This window comes from Macadamia integrifolia, chromosome 13, assembly GCF_013358625.1.
Source record: "Macadamia integrifolia cultivar HAES 741 chromosome 13, SCU_Mint_v3, whole genome shotgun sequence".
Lineage (NCBI taxonomy): Eukaryota > Viridiplantae > Streptophyta > Magnoliopsida > Proteales > Proteaceae > Macadamia > Macadamia integrifolia.
The window spans coordinates 23935863-23954509 of NC_056569.1; the positions used below are offsets into that span (position 1 = coordinate 23935863).

The following is an 18647-nucleotide window of genomic DNA, read 5'->3' on the forward strand; positions in this document are numbered from 1 at the left end:
ACCTACAGCCAATGGGAGGGTGCGCCCGTGCATCTTCAGCGAGGGGCAGCATGATCTTTTCGCACCTGCTGTGTCTTGGCGTAGGTACATGCTATTGGGTAGCATTCTTTCTTCCTATAAAATTTTATGTCACCAACTCCCCCACCCACCCCCCCGCCCTTTTTTCTGGATCATTTCCCAAAGCTCTTCTGAGTTGTGACCTGCTAAGAGAGCCTGATATACTGAATACCTGCAGTGTTTTATTTCTGCTGAATTTTTTGTTGGATATCAAGTTGCTAGCACTCATTTTATTGGGGGATCTAACTTTCGGATTTTCTTTTTGTCCTATATTTGGATTTACCTCTTTTAACTGCTGATATCACAGCACACCCCACCCCCCCCCCACCCCCACCCCAAAAAAAAAAGAAAAGAAAAGAAAAAAAGAAGGCCCCTAGGATCGACATAAGGAGCACACCTTAAGCTTCCTCAACATAAAATATTTTCCTTACATGAAAGAGGTTGTTTCTTTTTCTCAACATGGTATTGCTTCAGGTTAAGGTTTTACGGTCAATGAGGCCACTGCAAATCGATGATCTATTCATTGGCCAATATAAGGGGCACTCATCAGGTGGCAAGTCTTATCCTGGATACACAGATGATCCAACTGTGCCAAATGACAGCCTCACACCAACATTTGCAGCTGCTGCCCTATTTATTGATAACGCAAGATGGGATGGGGTGCCTTTCTTGATGAAAGCAGGGAAGGCCCTCCATACTAAGGGGTAAGTGCCTTTTATTTTCATTTTTTACTTGCTTGCTAAACATGCTCTTACATTATGCCCTCATGTTTTTGGGATTTATATGATTGACTATCCAGAGCAGAGATCAGAGTGCAGTTTAAGCATGTCCCAGGCAACTTGTATAAGCGGAACTTTGGGACTGATTTAGATAAAGCTACAAACGAGCTAGTTCTTTGTGTGCAACCTGATGAAGCTATTTATCTGAGGATCAACAACAAGGTCCCAGGGCTTGGGATGAGTTTGGACCGCAGTGATCTTTATCTGCTTTACAAAGCAAGGTAGAAATTGTTCCAAATATTTATTTTTTTACCTCATTTCTTGAGTGATACAAATGTGGAAAAACGGATCAATAATGACCAACATTGCTTTAATATTCAATTTTAGCAAGTAGGAAAGAGCATAGTTAGCAAATTCGGATTCGGGAATTATTCGGAATAATTCGGACGATTAATTTAAGGATTCGGTCAAAAAAGCGGTCAAAAAATCTTATTGGGTTTTTTTTTTTTTAAATTGTTTTTATATTTTTATATTTTTTATTTTTGGTTTTTTTTTTAAAATAATATTTAAATGGACCGAATAATTCGGTTTAATTCGGATTCGGTCCGAATTATTCGCGATTTATATTCATTTTTGAAAAAGTCGCGAATTTTAAAGAATTTTATTTTTAATTCGGATTCGGTCTGAATTTTTGATAAAATTCTTTAAAATTCGGTTCGGCCGAATAATTCGCGAATTATTCGGCCGAATTGATAACACTGGGAAAGAGTGCTGATTGGCCACAGTTCTTGTCTAAAAACTTTGAGGGCACGCTTGAAATAGATACTGAACACCTTTTAAAAACTCTGGTCTTCGTAATTTATATCTTTGTAAAGTTAATCTGACTTTGATTTTCTTTTGGGTTTTACTGCATGGGAAGGTATCCAAAGGAAATACCGGATGCATATGAGAGGCTGCTCTTAGATGCTATAGAAGGGGAGCGTCGGCTGTTCATCAGAAGTGATGAGCTTGATGCTGCATGGGCACTTTTCACCCCTGTGCTGAAGGAGCTAGAGGAGAGGAAGATTGCACCCGAGCTCTACCCCTATGGTAGTAAAGGACCAGTCGGAGCACGTTATCTTGCTGAAAAGTATAATGCTCGATGGGGAGATCTTAGTGGTGAAGACTCATGATTTGGTATTCTACTATAGATCATTGTTTGTTGTGAGATGGCCTCCTATTTTAAAAACTTGATGTTGTACATTTGCTGTTTTGCTTTGTGCATGGATATGTTGGGTGTGAAAGATGGCATCTGATTGTAGAAATCCAGACCTCCCTAGGTATGTCTGGTTTTTATTCCTTTCCTCATATGATGCATTAACTAATGGTAAAAGTCTCTCTGAGCACCTACTTGCATGTGTTTACGCCTAGACATAGCAGGTGCAGAAAGACTGTGTTGCCCTACGTTGAAGATGCTCCTGCACATTGGTTTGTACCTGCGCCAGCAGGGTAGCATTCTTTTGTCCATTTTTATTAAATCTTTGAGGAGAGAGAAAATGAAGTGAGAAGCTCTCAAAGGGAGAACATAGGCTGGCCGCAGTCTGGGTCGATAAGCGGAAGCCCAAGCCAGGCCCCTTACTAGTTCTTGTGTGGCAAACGGGTATTTTTGGTTGACCAGGGATTTTTTTTTGTTTTTTTTTTTCCTTCTGAAAAATAAGGGAGAGAAAGACACAAATTCATCATTAGAATCATTATTATTTTCTGAGAAAAAGAAAGCCACCTAATTGCATGGCCCTTGTGTCCATACATAGGAGCGCTTGAAATTATCACCCCACCCTTAGTGAAATAAACAATCACATTCATATTGATTGCCCTAAGGGTTCTCGCTGGCCTTGCATTGGTGTGTTGGCCACATGACCAGTCAATGATCTCTTGACTCTTTTTTTTTTCTCTTCTCTTCTTTGTCTAGTTCTTGCCAATCGAATATACCCTACAAGAGCTGTGGTAATTTTGGGAATCTTGAGATGTGGCTTGGCGATTAGATGGGTGACGGTGAATTGTTTATCTAAGAATAAGGTAAGAAGGCCTGAACTCCATTGCAAATCTTGTCCAACCATGAATTATTGATTTTTTTTACCTAGATGTAATAGCTCAATGGGGGTAAAAAAGTTCTCCGAGCCACTAGGGGAGGATATGTAAGCACCTTTGTGTCTATATCTCTCTCTTCCTCTCATGAAATGGTTTTCTTATATATAAGAACATTTATCTCACCTCATTGATTCGCTCTCCTATGCTTCTCCCAAGTTCAAATGTAAGGTTTCAGTGATCTTAGTACTCCCCCAATCCCCCCGGCCCCCTCCCCCTTCCCCCTTTCCCCTTTCCCCCTTTCCCCCTTCCCCTTTCCCCTTTCCCCTTTCCCCCCTCTCCTCCTTTGAGGGTGGGTCTTAAAGAAAATTTTTGAACAGAGCATCACCAATTTTCTCTAGGCAAGATCGGCATACAGGGAGGAAGAAACTTAGAAAATCGCATCACCAATTTTCTCTAGGCAAGATGGGCATACAAGGAGGAAGAAACTTAGAAAATCACATATATACCCACACTAAGGTCAACCCTGGTAGATATCTCGTTCATGGTGGAAATTAACATAAGGGGGAGGGGTTCTTCCTACACTACACCAATGGCATGACGATATCTTTAGTACAAAATCCATAATAATCAGGAAGGACAAAAAATTCATTTGAAAGACAAATTTTACATAACGGAAAAGACTAGGCACATCGTTGGGGTGCTTGCATGTATCACTCTCTCTCCCTTCGGAAATGACCCCATGTCCTTTCTTGTCACACCCTCCATTGGGCATTCCTTTTTCTCTCCTACAACGGGGCTTCCCACCAATTCACATCAATCTCATTCTTTATATTTTCTTGTTTTGTTCACTAACTATATTTTCTATCAAGGTAAATGTATCTCATTAATGGCAAATCATGTGATAACAAAAAAACATATTGAAGCCAGCACAAGGACTCTTCTATATGGACTAAAACTAGCTACAAAGAAGGGATGGTCAACTGAAGAAATTTGGAGTGATACAGAAGATTTAGAATAGATATATATTTTTTTTTTTATTTTTTTAATAACCTTTGAACGTAATTTTAATATTTTATTTCCTTTTCATAAGTATATATATATATATATTAAGGAATAATAAAAAAATTCCTTTTTGGTGGAAGGGAGTGTTGGCATCTGTATGATTGAATGTTTTGATAATGGTATTGCACGTGGGACTAAGCATGAAAGACAGAACGCAAGTGTGGTGAATGCAACGCATTCTGAGTTGTGTTTCGCTTCTCCTCGTGGGGCATCGATCACGAGTCATAGGGCCACACGGCCGCGCAACTGGTGGTCCAGTTTCTCTCTCCTGAAGACTAGGTTTATCTTGAGAAAATTACATGATTACTCATTTTTGGGTTTCTTTTTACAAAATTACCCAATTTATGTTTTCTTTAACAAAATAACACAAAATCAGGCTTGGGATTATCAAACTACCCAAAACAGTATCCTCCCTCACCACATGAGGTTTTTTTTTTTACATTTCTACCCCTCATCTTCTTCTTCCTCTCCTCTTCCATTCACCGCCTGCAAGTTCTTCCCCTTCCCTATGCTCCCTCATATTGTTCTCCACTGGTCTTACTGGAAAAAAAAAAAATAAATAAAAATAATTTGTTTTCCTCTACCATCGACGGCATCTCTAATGACTCCATAGTCCATACTCATCCATTCACAACTCAGTGAGTGTTGTGTAGTGCATCATATCCTTATTTAATTCATGTCATCATTCTTGTGAATCTTGTCCATGGATTGGAGGTCTTCTCGAGTCCCAACCAGTCCCTTCAGACGCTTCAGGAATACACTCTCTTCTTTATTGCCATGACTTAACATAATCTGCAGAAATTAAGTTCCTCCAACCAACATACTCTGATCTCAATCACATCACCTAAATCCCTCATGTCTCTACCCTATTTCTCTCTCACACATTTTTCTTCCCCTACCACATGAATCATTATTCATAGTTCCTGCTGCAGTATTAATTTGCATTTTGCAGCAGCAACCACAATCCACAGCCACATAGTCTCCCTATATCCCCTACTCCTATTCTCATGCTTGAACTTGAACCCCTTTAGAACATCTATTTCCCAGTCACTTCTAAAGTTTGGGTATTAATGACTCCTCAAGCTGTGACCTTCCTACCCATTTTTTAAAAAAATTTCAATTCAAGTGTCCGGGAGGTTCCATTTTTCCTACCCATATAGAAGGACCAGTGGAGTAAGGACCCACTTGACAAAAACCATTCCAAGTTGGAATCTTTGATTCCATAATTGAATTTTTTATTCAGTAGATTCACTTACTCTTTCTACCCCAAAAGGAAAAAAAGATTCACTTCCTCTTTATTAGAGATACGGTTTTATTTTGAAAAGAATCTATGGGAGATCAGTCTTTCCTGTTTGTAATTGGGTTTCCATTGTGAAACTTTCTAAAATAAACTTGGTTTGTACCTTTCTAAACTTGCTTCTAATTCCTTTTATATAACGGGAACAAACCCATCAGAAATCTCATATGGGTATCTTCCATATGAAACCAAAAGTTATTCACTTCGATTTTGGTTTATTTTTGAAAAGGATCAAAGGGAGAGCGAATCTTTCTTGTTTGTAACTGGTTTCCAATTTAATACTCTCTGTATCTCTTCTTTCCAAGTCTCTCTCTCTCTCTCTCTCTCTCTCTCTCCCCTTTAACTCCTATATAATGAGAATAAACCTCTGGTTTGGGACTCATAACAAAGATTCACACCACAGCCAAGACCCCTGAAGCTCCAAGGTCGAAGAAGCTAAGGAATCAACTTATTCTGTAATCCCCAGTTCTTCACTCTCTCCCCTGTTTCGAACCATTCTTCTGCGTTTGTTCAATTCAATGTTCCAGTTAATTTGAGTTTGGTTTACTTCTTTGTAGGTGATCCAAGATGACATCTCGATCTCTGATTTTCGGATTTCTTCTCGCCACCTTCTTCCTCGCTGGTACTGTAAAGTTTTTCCCACTCTCCAAGATTCCATCTTTTTTAATTCCTTCTGGGTTTTGGGGATGATCTTCAAGCTTTAATGTATATTTATATTGGATTTCATTGTTGTTAAACAGGGCTTTCTCACTCTGAGGCAATTGAGGGAGACTCCATTAAAGCTTCCATGATATCCCAGGAAATTAGCACAACCAGCCTTGGCAATCGTAAACTGCTAACTACCACACCCTCACTCTCACCAGAACAAGGTAAGTAAGCTTTAATCCACCTCGCTCTCTCAATTTGAAGGAACAAGAAATTTAAAGATTTGCCAATGGCTTTGAAATATGTTGATAAGGTGTGGAAGAAGTTGTTGCAGAAGAAGGAGGGGAAAAGGTGAAGTGTTCGAGGGAAGACATAGATATATATGAAGGGCAAACGGATCCTCTACCGAACGGAATCCCAACCTACTCAGTGAACATAGTGAACGTCTGCAGCACAGGTTGCTCCATCTCCAACATTCACCTCAGCTGTGGATGGTTCAGCTCTGCTCGTCTTATCAACCCCAAGGTATTCCGCCGCCTCTCTCACGACGACTGCCTCGTCAACAATGGCGGACCCTTGGCTCACGGTCAAAGCATCTCCTTCGTCTATGCCAATACCTTCCGTTACCCTCTTGCCGTCTCTTCCCTCACCTGTTGATCCTGACCTGATATTATCATCACCTTCTGAAGATTAAGAAGGAGACAAAGATGAAGCTATCATCTAAATTTTGCACTGAGAAAGCAGTTCTGAGCCTGTAGCTGTGTGGGTTTGGATTTTTTTTTTTTTTTTTTTTTTTTGAGCTTGCTTTACCTTTTTGTTATCAAAATTTGGAAAATTAGAAAGTTATGAGTTTGTCTTACCTTTATGGGATTAAAATTAAGAAATAAAAAAGAGATTTTGAATCAGAGCTTTAGATTTTTATTATTCCCAACAATATTTCGAGGTTTGCAACGATATATTTACTACAACATCATTGACTAAAATATATCTATGATTAAAATTATCGGTCTCTAAATGATCGAAGCCATACCTAATCGATAAAAGATGTTATCCAAACGCAGATCCAAGATCCAAAACTACGGGATATTAAAAGATCCACTAATAAGGAGAAGGTGTTCGAATAAATGTGTCTACAAATTTATGAGTCCCACCAAACGAAACCCAACATGGTTTTAGTGATTGGTATCAGACAAATCTCCCAATCAGGCTAGATCGGATGGATTTATTAGGGGTGTTGGGTTGGTCTTGGTCAGGCCTAACTGGGGTTGATCACTTGGAAACCTTACACTGTAATGTTCGTTTTAAGTAAATGGGCCTAATTATTTGGGGGGGGGGTGGCATGATATGGTTTTTAATCCGACCGATCAGTATTGGGCTTTGATTGGGCTACCTTAACCGGACTTAACCAGGCTACAGACTTATTTAAGTCTACATGGGCTCAAACAGACTCTAAATATGCTTATCTTAAGATTCTTTTCTTAAGTGAGTTGAAGGGCCATAATTGTTGAATTTAAACTTAAATCACTATAATTTTATACAAATGATCATCACAATAGAATATGAGATTATGATTGTTCTTTAATAAAAGGGGTTAAGTTTAGTCAGACCTATCGATGCGGGCTCATAATTGACACACCTCATTTACACATATTTTTCTTTAACAAAAAATTGGATTTTTACTCTTCTATTTTTTCCCCCTTGACCCATAACGATCCATCAATACGGGATTGGCTTCAAATCAATATCAGCCTCTCCCCATTTTGATACAAATTAACTGATTCGGGTGAGCCGATACTGATCCTCGAACCATGAAACCAAGAGGTTTATTTTGTTACTCATCTGTGAGGTAGGAACATGTGGGTGAAGGGTAATGTGATATCTATCTCTCCAACCAATTTGGTATGGTTTTCACAGTCCAAAACAAGTTTCCATGATAATGATTTGGAATGTTTGTTTCTCGTGTCCTCCTAGAAACATATAAAAGATCAGATGGTTGACAATAGTAATGTTGGATCAAAACTTTCATCATGGACCGTTCGTTGTAGGCATATTAAATAATCATACAATGAACGAAAGGAAAAAAGATCTTTGTTTGACAGTGTATCCTACACCAGTGTTTCCATGAGATTATCTCTCCTTTTCCTGAAGAAGACATTTACCCTTTGTTTGGAAGAGATAGAGCCATGGGAGCAGGGGCAAAAACCACTTCCCAAATCAAAATCAAGATTTTAAGATTAACCTTCTATATAACAGATTTAATATTTTTTTTCGCTTAAAGGAATAAGACACTTAAACATGAATTTATTAAGCCAGCGCTCCTAGACAAAGAGCCACTTCTCAAATCAAAATTCGGGTTTGAAGATTATCTTTTTGTCACAAATTTATATTTTATTTTTTTATTTTTTTATATTTTTACTTAAAATATCACAAATTTAGTATCTCCAAAGGAATATGACAGTTAAACAAGCGTTATTTTACAAATTTGTTGGTTCTCACGTTCAACAATTGAGAGAGAGAGAGAGAGAGAGAACTCAAGCAACAAAGTCGATTCTCACACAATAGGGTTCAAACCCTATCTCACGAAGAAGATAAAGTGTAAATGGAAGAGGACAAGAGAATACTTATTAGCTTCTGCGAAAAGGACCACATGTAAGTGGCAAGATCATATTGGGTGAGCCAATTAGCGTTTTGTCTAGGAATAATTACCTAAGAGTCGTTTTTGTTTAGTCACGAAAATATTTACCAATAACCTATAAATAGCTATGTCAAATATCCCCCTAAATTATTATTATTTATTTGGGCAAGAGAATGCTACCCTATGCTGACAGGGTATTTGTCAACCTGCACTTGGGATTTCATTCTCTTAGGTGCTACCAAGAGTTACCCAAGGTAGTCTCCCCAAAAATTATTATTATTTATTTGGGCAAGAGAATGCTATCCTATGCTGATAGGGTATTTGTCAACTTGCACTTGGGATTTCATTCTCTTGGGTACTACCAGGGGTAGTCCCCCACGTTGACATAGGGCCCACAAAGCCAAGCAACAAACTCCTTTAGTCCTTCCCATTAGGGGTGTCAATCGGTTGGGCTGGGTTGGTCCTGGTTGGGCCTAGTCGGGCCTATGTCCTCGGACCATGACCTACCTATTTAAGGGTTTCGGGCTTTAATCGAGCTATAATCGAGCCTTAAACGAGGTAATGCACCAATAAAGCCTTAAACGGGCCTTAAACGGTCTATACTTTTCTTGGATTTAAGATACTTTAATTTATATTTTTAAATCATCAACAATTTTGAAAAGATATTACATTTAATTACAGTCAATAATTAATAAAAATATTAGTATATACCTTATTCTATCCCTCAATATAAATGGTCAGACTAAACGTATCGGTTCGAGTAGGGCTTGTAAATGAGCCAGACCGATCGGGAGGCACATCAGGCTTATCCCTTGCACCGTGCACTACCTATTTATCAACGGGCAATCCAGGTCGAGCTATAAACATGTCAAGCTCAGTCGAGGCTACCGGTGCAGGCTTGGAATTTACACTCCTACTTCCCATAATACAAAAGAAAGAACCCTACCAGTGTAGTTATATCAATCAATGTACAAAAAATACTAAATTAATCCTATAATTAAGGATTGTATTCGAGATACAATCCTTAATTATAGATTCTTCACGTTTAGTCAATTGAGGATTTGATCGAGGATTAAATGCAAGGAATTAGGAGATACACTCTTATAGATCAGGATTGCTGGATTAATCCTTATCACTATTTCCATAGAGAATCCCACTTACCATGCATGGCCTCTTCTTGTTTGTATTGAATCTTTTTTTTTCCAAAATTGTAACAATTTCTCTGTTAATTTGTTTTTAATTATACGTTTCAAAGTTCATCTAAATTACTCTTTTGTATTTGAGATACAATCCTTAATTATAGATTCTTCCCGTTTAGTCAATTGAGGATTTGATTGAGGATTAAATGCAAGGAATTAGGAGATACACTCTTATAGATCAGGATTGCTGGATTAATCCTTATCGCTATTTCCATAGAGAATCCCACTTACCATGCATGGCCCCTTCTTGTTTGTATTGAATCTTTTTTTTTTTCCAAAATTGTAACAATTTCTCTATTAATTTGTTTTTGTAATTCCTCCTCTATATAATATAATGAGAATAAACCCACCAGCACATCACCAAAGAAGTTCAGCCCAGAGAGCGAGAATGTATTACCATAGGTCTCTGAGTTTTGGATTTCTGCTGGCGCTCTTCCTTCTCCTGGGTACTGTAAAGTTTTCCCCACTTTCTTGTTTTCATTTTTTGTTCTTTGTTATTTTTATTCTTGGAAAAAAGGTTTCTATAGAAGAGTGTGGCCCTTGCGTCTAAACACATTGGGACTCGCCTCCCATTGATCCTTGCATATATGTGACAATCTACTCTTCCACAGGAAACACTTCTTTTTCTTTGTTAAGTTTTTAAAAGATTTTTAGTTTTCCTTATTGTGGTTCTGCTATATTTATTAGTAGTAGTAGCAATAGCATAATTTCCAAAATTGATTCAATATTGGTGAAATCATTTGAATTGGATTGATATCGATCTAATCAAATTTGATTCAGAGCGATCCAAATCAGTATTGGAAACGGCATGGATACTAATCCCAAGTTTTAAAACCTTAGTATATATTGATAATGTATTTTGTTGGTGTTGCGCAGGGCTTTCTCATGTGCCATCAGGAACATCTGAGGCAATTGGAGGAGTCGCCATTAAAGCTGGTACTCTCTCTCTTTCTATGAAAATCTATCTTCTAAGTATGAAAATTTTGCTTCGACTAATACTTACGATTTCAAGCTTTCAATGATTGAGACAGGATCCCTTGATCCGATCTTTATACAAAAAAACCCTAGATATCAAGATATTATCAATTTGATGTACCAATCCACTAAATCGGAAATAACCAACCTGATTAATACTCATGGTTTCAAGAATCAGGATCTTACTCGATCCAACTTGTACAAAAAAAAAATCATAATTACGAAAATGGGAAAAAGAGCCGAAAAAGACAATGTGGCCCCTTCATCAAGACACATTGGAGGATAAATTGACTACTACATTGCAACACATGAAAGGTGGAAATCATGCTGTTGTTACTTCCATGTGTGCTATCTACGCTGATGTAGAAGCCATGCTGCCTTTTACGGAACCCTCTCCCATACAAAAAATATACTGATTCTAGGATTATTTTTTGTTAGAAAAAAAAGGGTCCTTAGCTAGTGGTAGCGATCATAGCCCACGGGGCAAAGCTCCCATACGGCGGGCATTGCTTCCGCACCATTGACCAATAGTAAGACATGTCAATTCGAATCCACAACTAACCGACTCGAGTGGTGATGGAGCAACGAGATTGATTCAGATTCTCAAATTTTTATTTTATTTTTTTCTCAGAAGGGGCAAGGTGTTCGAGGGAAGACATAGATATATATGAAGGGCAAGGGGATCCTCTACCGAATGGAATTCCAACGTACACAGTGAACATAGTGAACGTGTGCAGCACAGATTGTTCGATCTCCGAAATTCATGTCAGCTGTGGAGACTTCAGCTCTGCTCGTCTTATTAACCCCGCAGTGTTCCGCCGTCTCTCTCCAAACAACTGCCTCGTTAACGATGGTAGATCCCTCGCCCACGGTCAAAGCATCTCCTTCGTCTATGCCAATACCTACAAGTACCCTCTTGCCGTCTCCTCCGTCAGTTGTTGATCATCGCCACTACCTTCTCTCAAGATCAAGAAGGAGAGGAAGACGGAAGTACCACATGACATTAACTTGTCATATAAAAATATCGGAGGAAGCAGATTTGAGCCTCTGGCTGTGGGGGTTGGGGAAGGTTAACTATGTTATGAGCTTGTCTTACTTACCTTTTGTTATCAAAATTAAGGAAATAAAAGAGTTATTCTAAGGAGAAGAAGGTATTCAAATAAATGTGTCTATCAAGCCCTCATAACGTGATCTCTTTATCTTATTATGATCTACATGTAAATGCATATAGATAACCTATATCAACATGCGTCCTCAGTTGATGCTGACCCTAGCTTTGTGGGTATTTCCTGTAGGTTTCGTTTGTTTCGGTATAAAATTTTCCATGTAATTTTACATAGAAAATTTTTAATTGTAAAATTTACATTTAAAAAAATTTTCCTATGTTTGTTTTCAAGATGTAAATTTATGTTGTAAATGTCACGGTAAAATTTTCTAGTGTTTGTTTGCCATTTATTTTACATGGTAAAATTATTTAACATAATTACATAAGATGTCATTATAAAAGTTTTGAATCAAGGAGCCCATATTATGTGACTGTAAGTCTGTAAGAACCTTGTAATGACATGGGACCATGGTTTCAAGTTTCGGTTTGGTATCGGCCATATCGGATTGGTATCGGCTGAGATTGATTCCCGATTTGATACCAATCCGGATCATTTCAAGGGTAAAATAGGAAAAAATTGTATTTTATATAAAAATCAGGGGTAAAATAGACTGATATTCACCGATCCCGATACCATCCCCTAAATCCTTGCATGGGACCCACAAATACATGAACGTTGAAACAAAAATTCAAAATTTTAAATAATTTTACTGTGAATATATATATATATATATATAGGAGAAGTGGTCCAAATGTCGGCTCTCCTAAAATCATGAATCCTAATTAGTATCTAAAATAGATCAGACTCTAGCCGAACCAGTGGGCCCAAATATGGGCTGACGCCAAAAATCATAAACTATGAGTCACAAGACTGTGTACTCCAAAGAAAAATGAAGCGGAAAAGGACACATTGGTCGACCATGGGCCCACTTTGACTCAAAACCAAATTATTCCTGGGGCCAAAAGATTTGTACCAAAAGCCCAAATATCGTATTTGGGGAAGATCCAGCCCTTACGTTAACAGAGACAACGCACATGGACCCTCAGATACAGGGTGAGCTCCAGAGTCGATCTCAACCGTCCAAATCAGAGAGCCATCTCATTAGGTTTTCATTGATCACAGCAGGGGCGGCGGCCAGTATTCGTTATCCTCCGATCTCTTGCTTACATTCTCGATTCTTGTGGTTCTCTCGATTGATTTGTCTCAGATTCATACTTTTAACTTCTCTTGATCACCTTTCTTGTTCGATATCGAGAAGTTCGAAAGGTTTTGTAGAGCGAATCGGAGTTTACGGTGGAACAAAAAAGAAAAATTCACAAAATTTAATTCCTGAGATTTGAAATGGAAAATCCAAAGAGAGAAGATTCGATGGAAAAAAATCGTCTGCAATTCCGATCTCGTACAATTCCGTGAAATACTACCTTCAGGGGGTGACACGTGTATTGATAACAATACAATGGTCCAGATCTGATTTAAATGTCTATTCACTGATTTAATGTTTTATTAGTTGTACCAGATATGGGCCATTGTATTGGTATCAATACACGTGTCACCGCCTGAAGGTGGTATTGCACGGAATTGTACGAGATCGGAATTGCAGACGATTTCAACCCAAGGTTCGATTGATGAGAATAAAATTGAGGGATCGGATCTTTTAAATCAAACTTCCGATGAGGTTTTTGATGAATCTGCTGTTGTTAGTGTTTCGTCGAGGGAATCTGAAACCTCTTATGGTACTTCTAGCGGCCCTTCGATTACTTCACGGGCTATTAGGAGAATCTCTGGAAATGAACGAGATCTTATCGAGAGGCTTAAGCGTATATGATCCGTTGCTGTAGAGTACCGATTGAGGAAATGGCATCCTTCAGTGGCTACAAGCCTTGGCTGTGCAGGTTAGAGAGCGGATCAGGTTCACGTATGGGAATATACGAGAACGATCCTGGTCCGTGAATTTGGACCATGAATTTACGAGAACATTTTGTGTGTGAATCTGATTCATTCACTGGGATAAAAGGTTGCCTAAAAGGCTGAAGCGTTTGTGAGTGAGCAAATGTGTTGAGAAAAACCCCATAGATTTACTAGGATTATTTTGACAAATTGGGAGTAAAATTTGTCATGGGTTTTTTTGGGAAATGCATAGGTCTTGGTAAAATTTTCCTTAAAAATAAAATTTTCAAATTGCAAAACAGATGGTGGAAAATCTGATTTTACCGTAAAATCTTATATAGACAAATTTCACGGAGCTTCAAGTGAATAATTAAAAGTATATCTTTCATTTTTATTTATTTATTTATTTTTCAAAAAATGCCTCTCTAAACTCTCTTAATGGGACTATAGAGAGGCATTTATGGAAACAAAATGACATCTCATCACATAACCGTTGAAACTTTCATTTATGGAGAGTTGATCCGGACACAAACCTTTTTTTTTTGTGAAAATTCGAACACAAACTTGAGTGCCTAAGAGGATGTCTTTGAATTGCCTAGTTCATTTGTTCATTACTCATGCATATATGTTACAAGGGAAAAATAAAAAAGAACAATGCTCGACACCTTCCCCTATGCACCCTTTCACATGGGACAGTGAAATAACCACCCGATCCCTCCCCTTGATGCTTTGTATGCTCCCACTGACCCATGCTTATGTTGATGCCATGCAGCAACAAACCACTTCCCATAGTACAGACATAAAGGATTTATAAGAGATATGAACGGCAACCAAGAATTATGTGTTGGCAATACAAAGAAGATTGGATACAAAGCGGAAATGGAGGTGAAATCTCTCAGAAAAGGAATCGATGGATTCAAATCCTCTCCAACCCCGCTTCCCATAATACGAATATAAAAGGACTTATAAAAGATATGATCGGCAACCAAGCATTATGTGTTAGCAATAGAAAGAAGATTGGATACAAAGTGAATGAATAAAAAAAAGGAAGTGACATCCATCAAAAGAGGAATCAATGGATTCAAATCCTCTCCAACCGGGATTGGCTGGAGAGTGACCAGCTAGACACAAAACAAGAGAGAGAAAGTGAACCCCTTGTTTCTTTCTCCTGTTTTGTGTCTCGGACTCTAGCTGGTCCCAGATGAATGGAGAGGAAATCCGAAATGGATCTCACTGAGAAGTGAGAAGAGGAGAAGGATTTTTTAACCCTACTCTTATGTAACCTCTACCAATTTTCTCTTCTTGTAAATTGGTCTCCACCAACTTCACAACCTTGTATATTGTGTATCCAAACTTGATTCTCTCCAATAGTTTGTCTTTAAAGAGAATCATTGGGCATTTCAATGTGTGCAAACAATCACTTTTGTAACTCCTATATAATGAGAATAAACCCACTTAGAACAAAGCACAACTCCAAGACCCCTAGCAATTTCTAGTTACCAATTGAAGAAGCTTAACCTAGAGAGAGAGAGAGAGAGAATTACCATAGGTCTTGGTTTCTAAGTTTTGGATTTCTATTGGCTTTCTTCCTCCTGGGTATTGTAAAGTTTTTCCTACTTTTTAATTTTGTTCTTTTCTTTTTTCAGGAAAAAGATTTTTTTTTTGGTAATAAAGGAAAAAGATTATCTTCAGTTTATTTGGGCATCTTGGGCGTCCAATTAGTGATCCAAGGAATGCATGTCCTATGTATTGAAATGCGTGTTCGAGATCTTTCCATAATTGGGTGCCGAATCTTTGTTTGGTCTTTTTGGGGTGGGAGGGGGGGATAGCAATCCATACGAGACCTATCCCAGTCTGAAAACAGAGATTACCAAGCTTTGTTTGGAGAGAGAATAGAAAAAGATGTTTGCATTTGCAATTCAAGTCTTATAGTTGGAACTTTGAACTTAAGAGTGGGGTACCCCATTTTAAGGCATAAGCCCTTCTATTGGGCTTCCTATTAGATCAGGCCCGTTTCTCTAAATGGGCTGGAACTCGGATCTTGACTCACTCCCCGCTCCAGCCTTATACAATAATGTCATATCTATAGTTTATACGGCTGGCCATGTTTGGTTGAAAGGCAATTTAAAGGAAAGGAAAGTGAAAATTTTCAAACTTAAAAAAATATATTGAATCATTATCCAATATTACTATGAACTACTTAAAATTCTTATCATATTTAATAATGATATATTGTACATGTAATTTTCATTTATATTTTGGGCAAATGAACTCTACCCATCCTTATGGCTTCTATGCTGTCGCATGGGGTGGTTGAGAAGCAGGCAGGACGAGGGGGAAAGTGCTCGAGGGACGACATAGATATATCTCAAGCCCAATTCATATATTCTCATGGTGAAGAGAGAATGGGGTAATTATGACAATTGCCAACCAACCGTGTAATGCTCGTTCCTGCCTAACATCCCACAAAGATTTTTTTAAGAGGCTAATTTCTAAAGGAGGAGATGGTGTTATGGGATCATCTTTGTTGTTATTATACCAACAACCCTCAAACTCATGTAAGTCATGACTGACTTATATGACTCATGATATCAACAATTACAACTTGTTGGAGAAAGTTTCCGTTTCATCTACCGCGAAAGTTTCGCCACCAATATGAGGATATCATCACTCACCCTTTCTACATTTGAAATCCGAAATATCATTCTTCCTCAGACACACATCCAACTGCAATGATGGCATTAGAAGCAGAGATTCAGTTCCTACCTCATGAAAGTTAAGGCACCGTTGCCCTACTGGTTCATCTGTGATTGACAAGATAGAACAGATGGAGCTTTCAACATAGGTTATTAAAAATTTGTCCTAGATTTCCCTTGTCATTCCCCTCACCCCCAAAGACAACCTCTCTCTCACGCACCAACGGGGCGTTGGTGCGCTCCTCCACAGCACAATATAGCCCTCCTCCCCCTCTCTCAAAGACAACACCACACTCTCTTTCGTGCTCCCCTCACAGGTGCCTCATTGCTGATTCAACACTTTTAATAGGCAGCTCAATGAATCTTTCATAAAAGACAATTGACTAATGTGGTTTGAACCTGTGGTCTCCAAACAGTGAGCGTCTGCTGTGATATTACGAACACTTCATCCAGAGCTTTGTGAAATAAACAACAATGATTCATGTAGCATAGTAGAATTGTAGCAGTGATATTAAATAAGAAAGAAAAAATTACAGATATAAAGGAGAATGGAAACAAATAGCTATAAAAGATAAAGACTCCAAACAGTTGTTTTATTATTGTTAAGGTGTTTGAACAAAATACTAGTTATGTGCCATACAAATCATAAGGTCACGATAAACATCAATACTCAATACAGTCAATAGATTATGCAAAATCTTACTGGGAAAAAAAAATTAATAATAATAATAAAAATAATAAATTATGCAAGAGAAAAGATACATAAGATACGCTTAGCCCATGCCTTGTTCTCCTTGTCATTTGTTATACACTTAGCCCATGCCTTGTTCGCCTTGTCATTTGTTTTCCCATTCACAATTAGTTCATTGCCAACCGTCGACTATCGACATTGGCCTTGAAGAAACAAAGTTTCACAAATGAGAAACCTTAAAACATCAAGGTAAATAGAACAAGATAATGATATTCACACTCCTACTACATTTAAAAGAGGGATGAAACAACACAATTGTTTATAGATTGAATTTCTAAGGCAAAAAAAAAAAAAAAAAAAAACTTGAAGGCATAAATCAATCATATCCATGGATTTAGGGGACGGTATAGGTATACCGATAATTGAAACCATGATCATATCACATTAACAATTAACAATCGAGAACTTATCCAACAAACTCCACATGTCTAAGTCTTAAGAATTAATAATTAAGCAGAATATCAATTAGCAAAACGAAAAATGAAAAAGCAATCACACATATAGAATACAATGATTTGCGTGGTTCATCCAAGATGTGCTACATTCATGGCTCTTCCACTATTTCGACAGATAAAATAACAAAAACCTAACCCTCACACTTCCTCATGAGATCAACCCTATATGACGTGTTACAATATAGAGAAACGCTAATCCCCAAAGTACAAATTACCCCTAGTATAAACGATTCCCAAAAAATTTTGATTCAGGGACTCTGCTCCGTACACCCCAAGGGGGCAAGGGGTTGCCTACCCCCTTGCAACCCCCACGGCCTGCTCATAGGCAAGCGGGACCGCCATTATTGGGGGAAAATCATTAGTCTACTTAATTAAATTGAGATCAGACTTCAATAATAACAATCACACTTGAAGATTGATATCTACACTTCACTGAAAAAGCTTTAAACCTTATAACTTATCGCCCTCGCATCTATCAATCATTCACGAAGATCAATCCAAGTTGAGCAAAGGCCCAACTTCTGCTTGTCAATTACCATTGTTAACATATCTGCAAGATTCTTACTAACATCAATCTTGTCAAGCTTCAGTTGTCCATTCTTCAAAACCGACTAATGAAGTGATACCTCAACTACATATGCTTCATTCTTGAATGAAATGCTGAGTTCTTTGCTAGATGAATAACACCATGACTATCACTGACTAGATACCTCAACTAAATATGCTACCATCTTTAATTGATCTTTTTCTCATTTTGCAGAGGCGTTTTGGTTGCAATGAGGTCGAGGGTTTTGGTTGCAACGAGGTCTCACAATTTTCTTAATACCGTGGCCGATCTCTCGCTTTTTCACGGCTTGTAGAATGCAGATCTATGGTTTGAATCTCTGCTTCTGGAATGCAGATTTTAGGGTCTACTCAAGAGGGTGAGTTTTTACTTTGGTTTTGGTTTGGTGAGTATTTGAATCTCTGGTTTTGGTTTGGTGTATTACAGAGATTATAAATCATTTGGTTTGGTATATTCAATATAATGTTTGAGTCCTATGGCCTTTTGAACTCTCACTCAGAAGTTATTTCTCTTAATGGGTGATGCAGTACC

At 38.1% G+C, this 18647-nt stretch overlaps 3 protein-coding genes across 4 annotated transcripts in view; all 3 read left to right on the forward strand.

The window, feature by feature from the left end:
* LOC122059112 (glucose-6-phosphate 1-dehydrogenase, chloroplastic-like) overlaps positions 1-2165 on the forward strand; it is a 6262-nt gene extending 4097 nt beyond the window's left edge. Inside the window, exons 7-9 of the mRNA XM_042621805.1 lie at positions 498-761; positions 857-1057; positions 1696-2165. Coding sequence (XP_042477739.1) covers positions 498-761; positions 857-1057; positions 1696-1948 — 718 coding nt within the window. The 3' untranslated portion in view covers positions 1949-2165. The remainder of the gene's footprint in view (positions 1-497; positions 762-856; positions 1058-1695) is intronic.
* A 3428-nt stretch (positions 2166-5593) lies between these two features.
* Positions 5594-6687, forward strand: LOC122058900 (TPD1 protein homolog 1-like). 2 transcript variants are annotated; one of them, XM_042621609.1, is made up of 4 exons: positions 5594-5657; positions 5760-5824; positions 5943-6071; positions 6161-6687. In XM_042621609.1, the coding sequence occupies exons 2-4, from the start codon at positions 5770-5772 to the stop codon at positions 6502-6504; spliced, it is 528 nt and encodes a 175-aa protein (XP_042477543.1). In that variant the 5' UTR covers positions 5594-5657; positions 5760-5769; the 3' UTR covers positions 6505-6687. The 2 variants fall into 2 exon arrangements, with proteins under 2 accessions (XP_042477543.1, XP_042477544.1); XM_042621610.1 differs by having other exon boundaries at positions 6182-6687.
* Positions 6688-10060: 3373 nt separating this feature from the next.
* LOC122058955 (TPD1 protein homolog 1-like) lies at positions 10061-11785 on the forward strand. The gene is made up of 3 exons (XM_042621671.1): positions 10061-10127; positions 10558-10617; positions 11288-11785. The coding sequence occupies exons 1-3, from the start codon at positions 10070-10072 to the stop codon at positions 11596-11598; spliced, it is 429 nt and encodes a 142-aa protein (XP_042477605.1). The 5' UTR covers positions 10061-10069; the 3' UTR covers positions 11599-11785.
* Positions 11786-18647: the final 6862 nt, after the last annotated feature.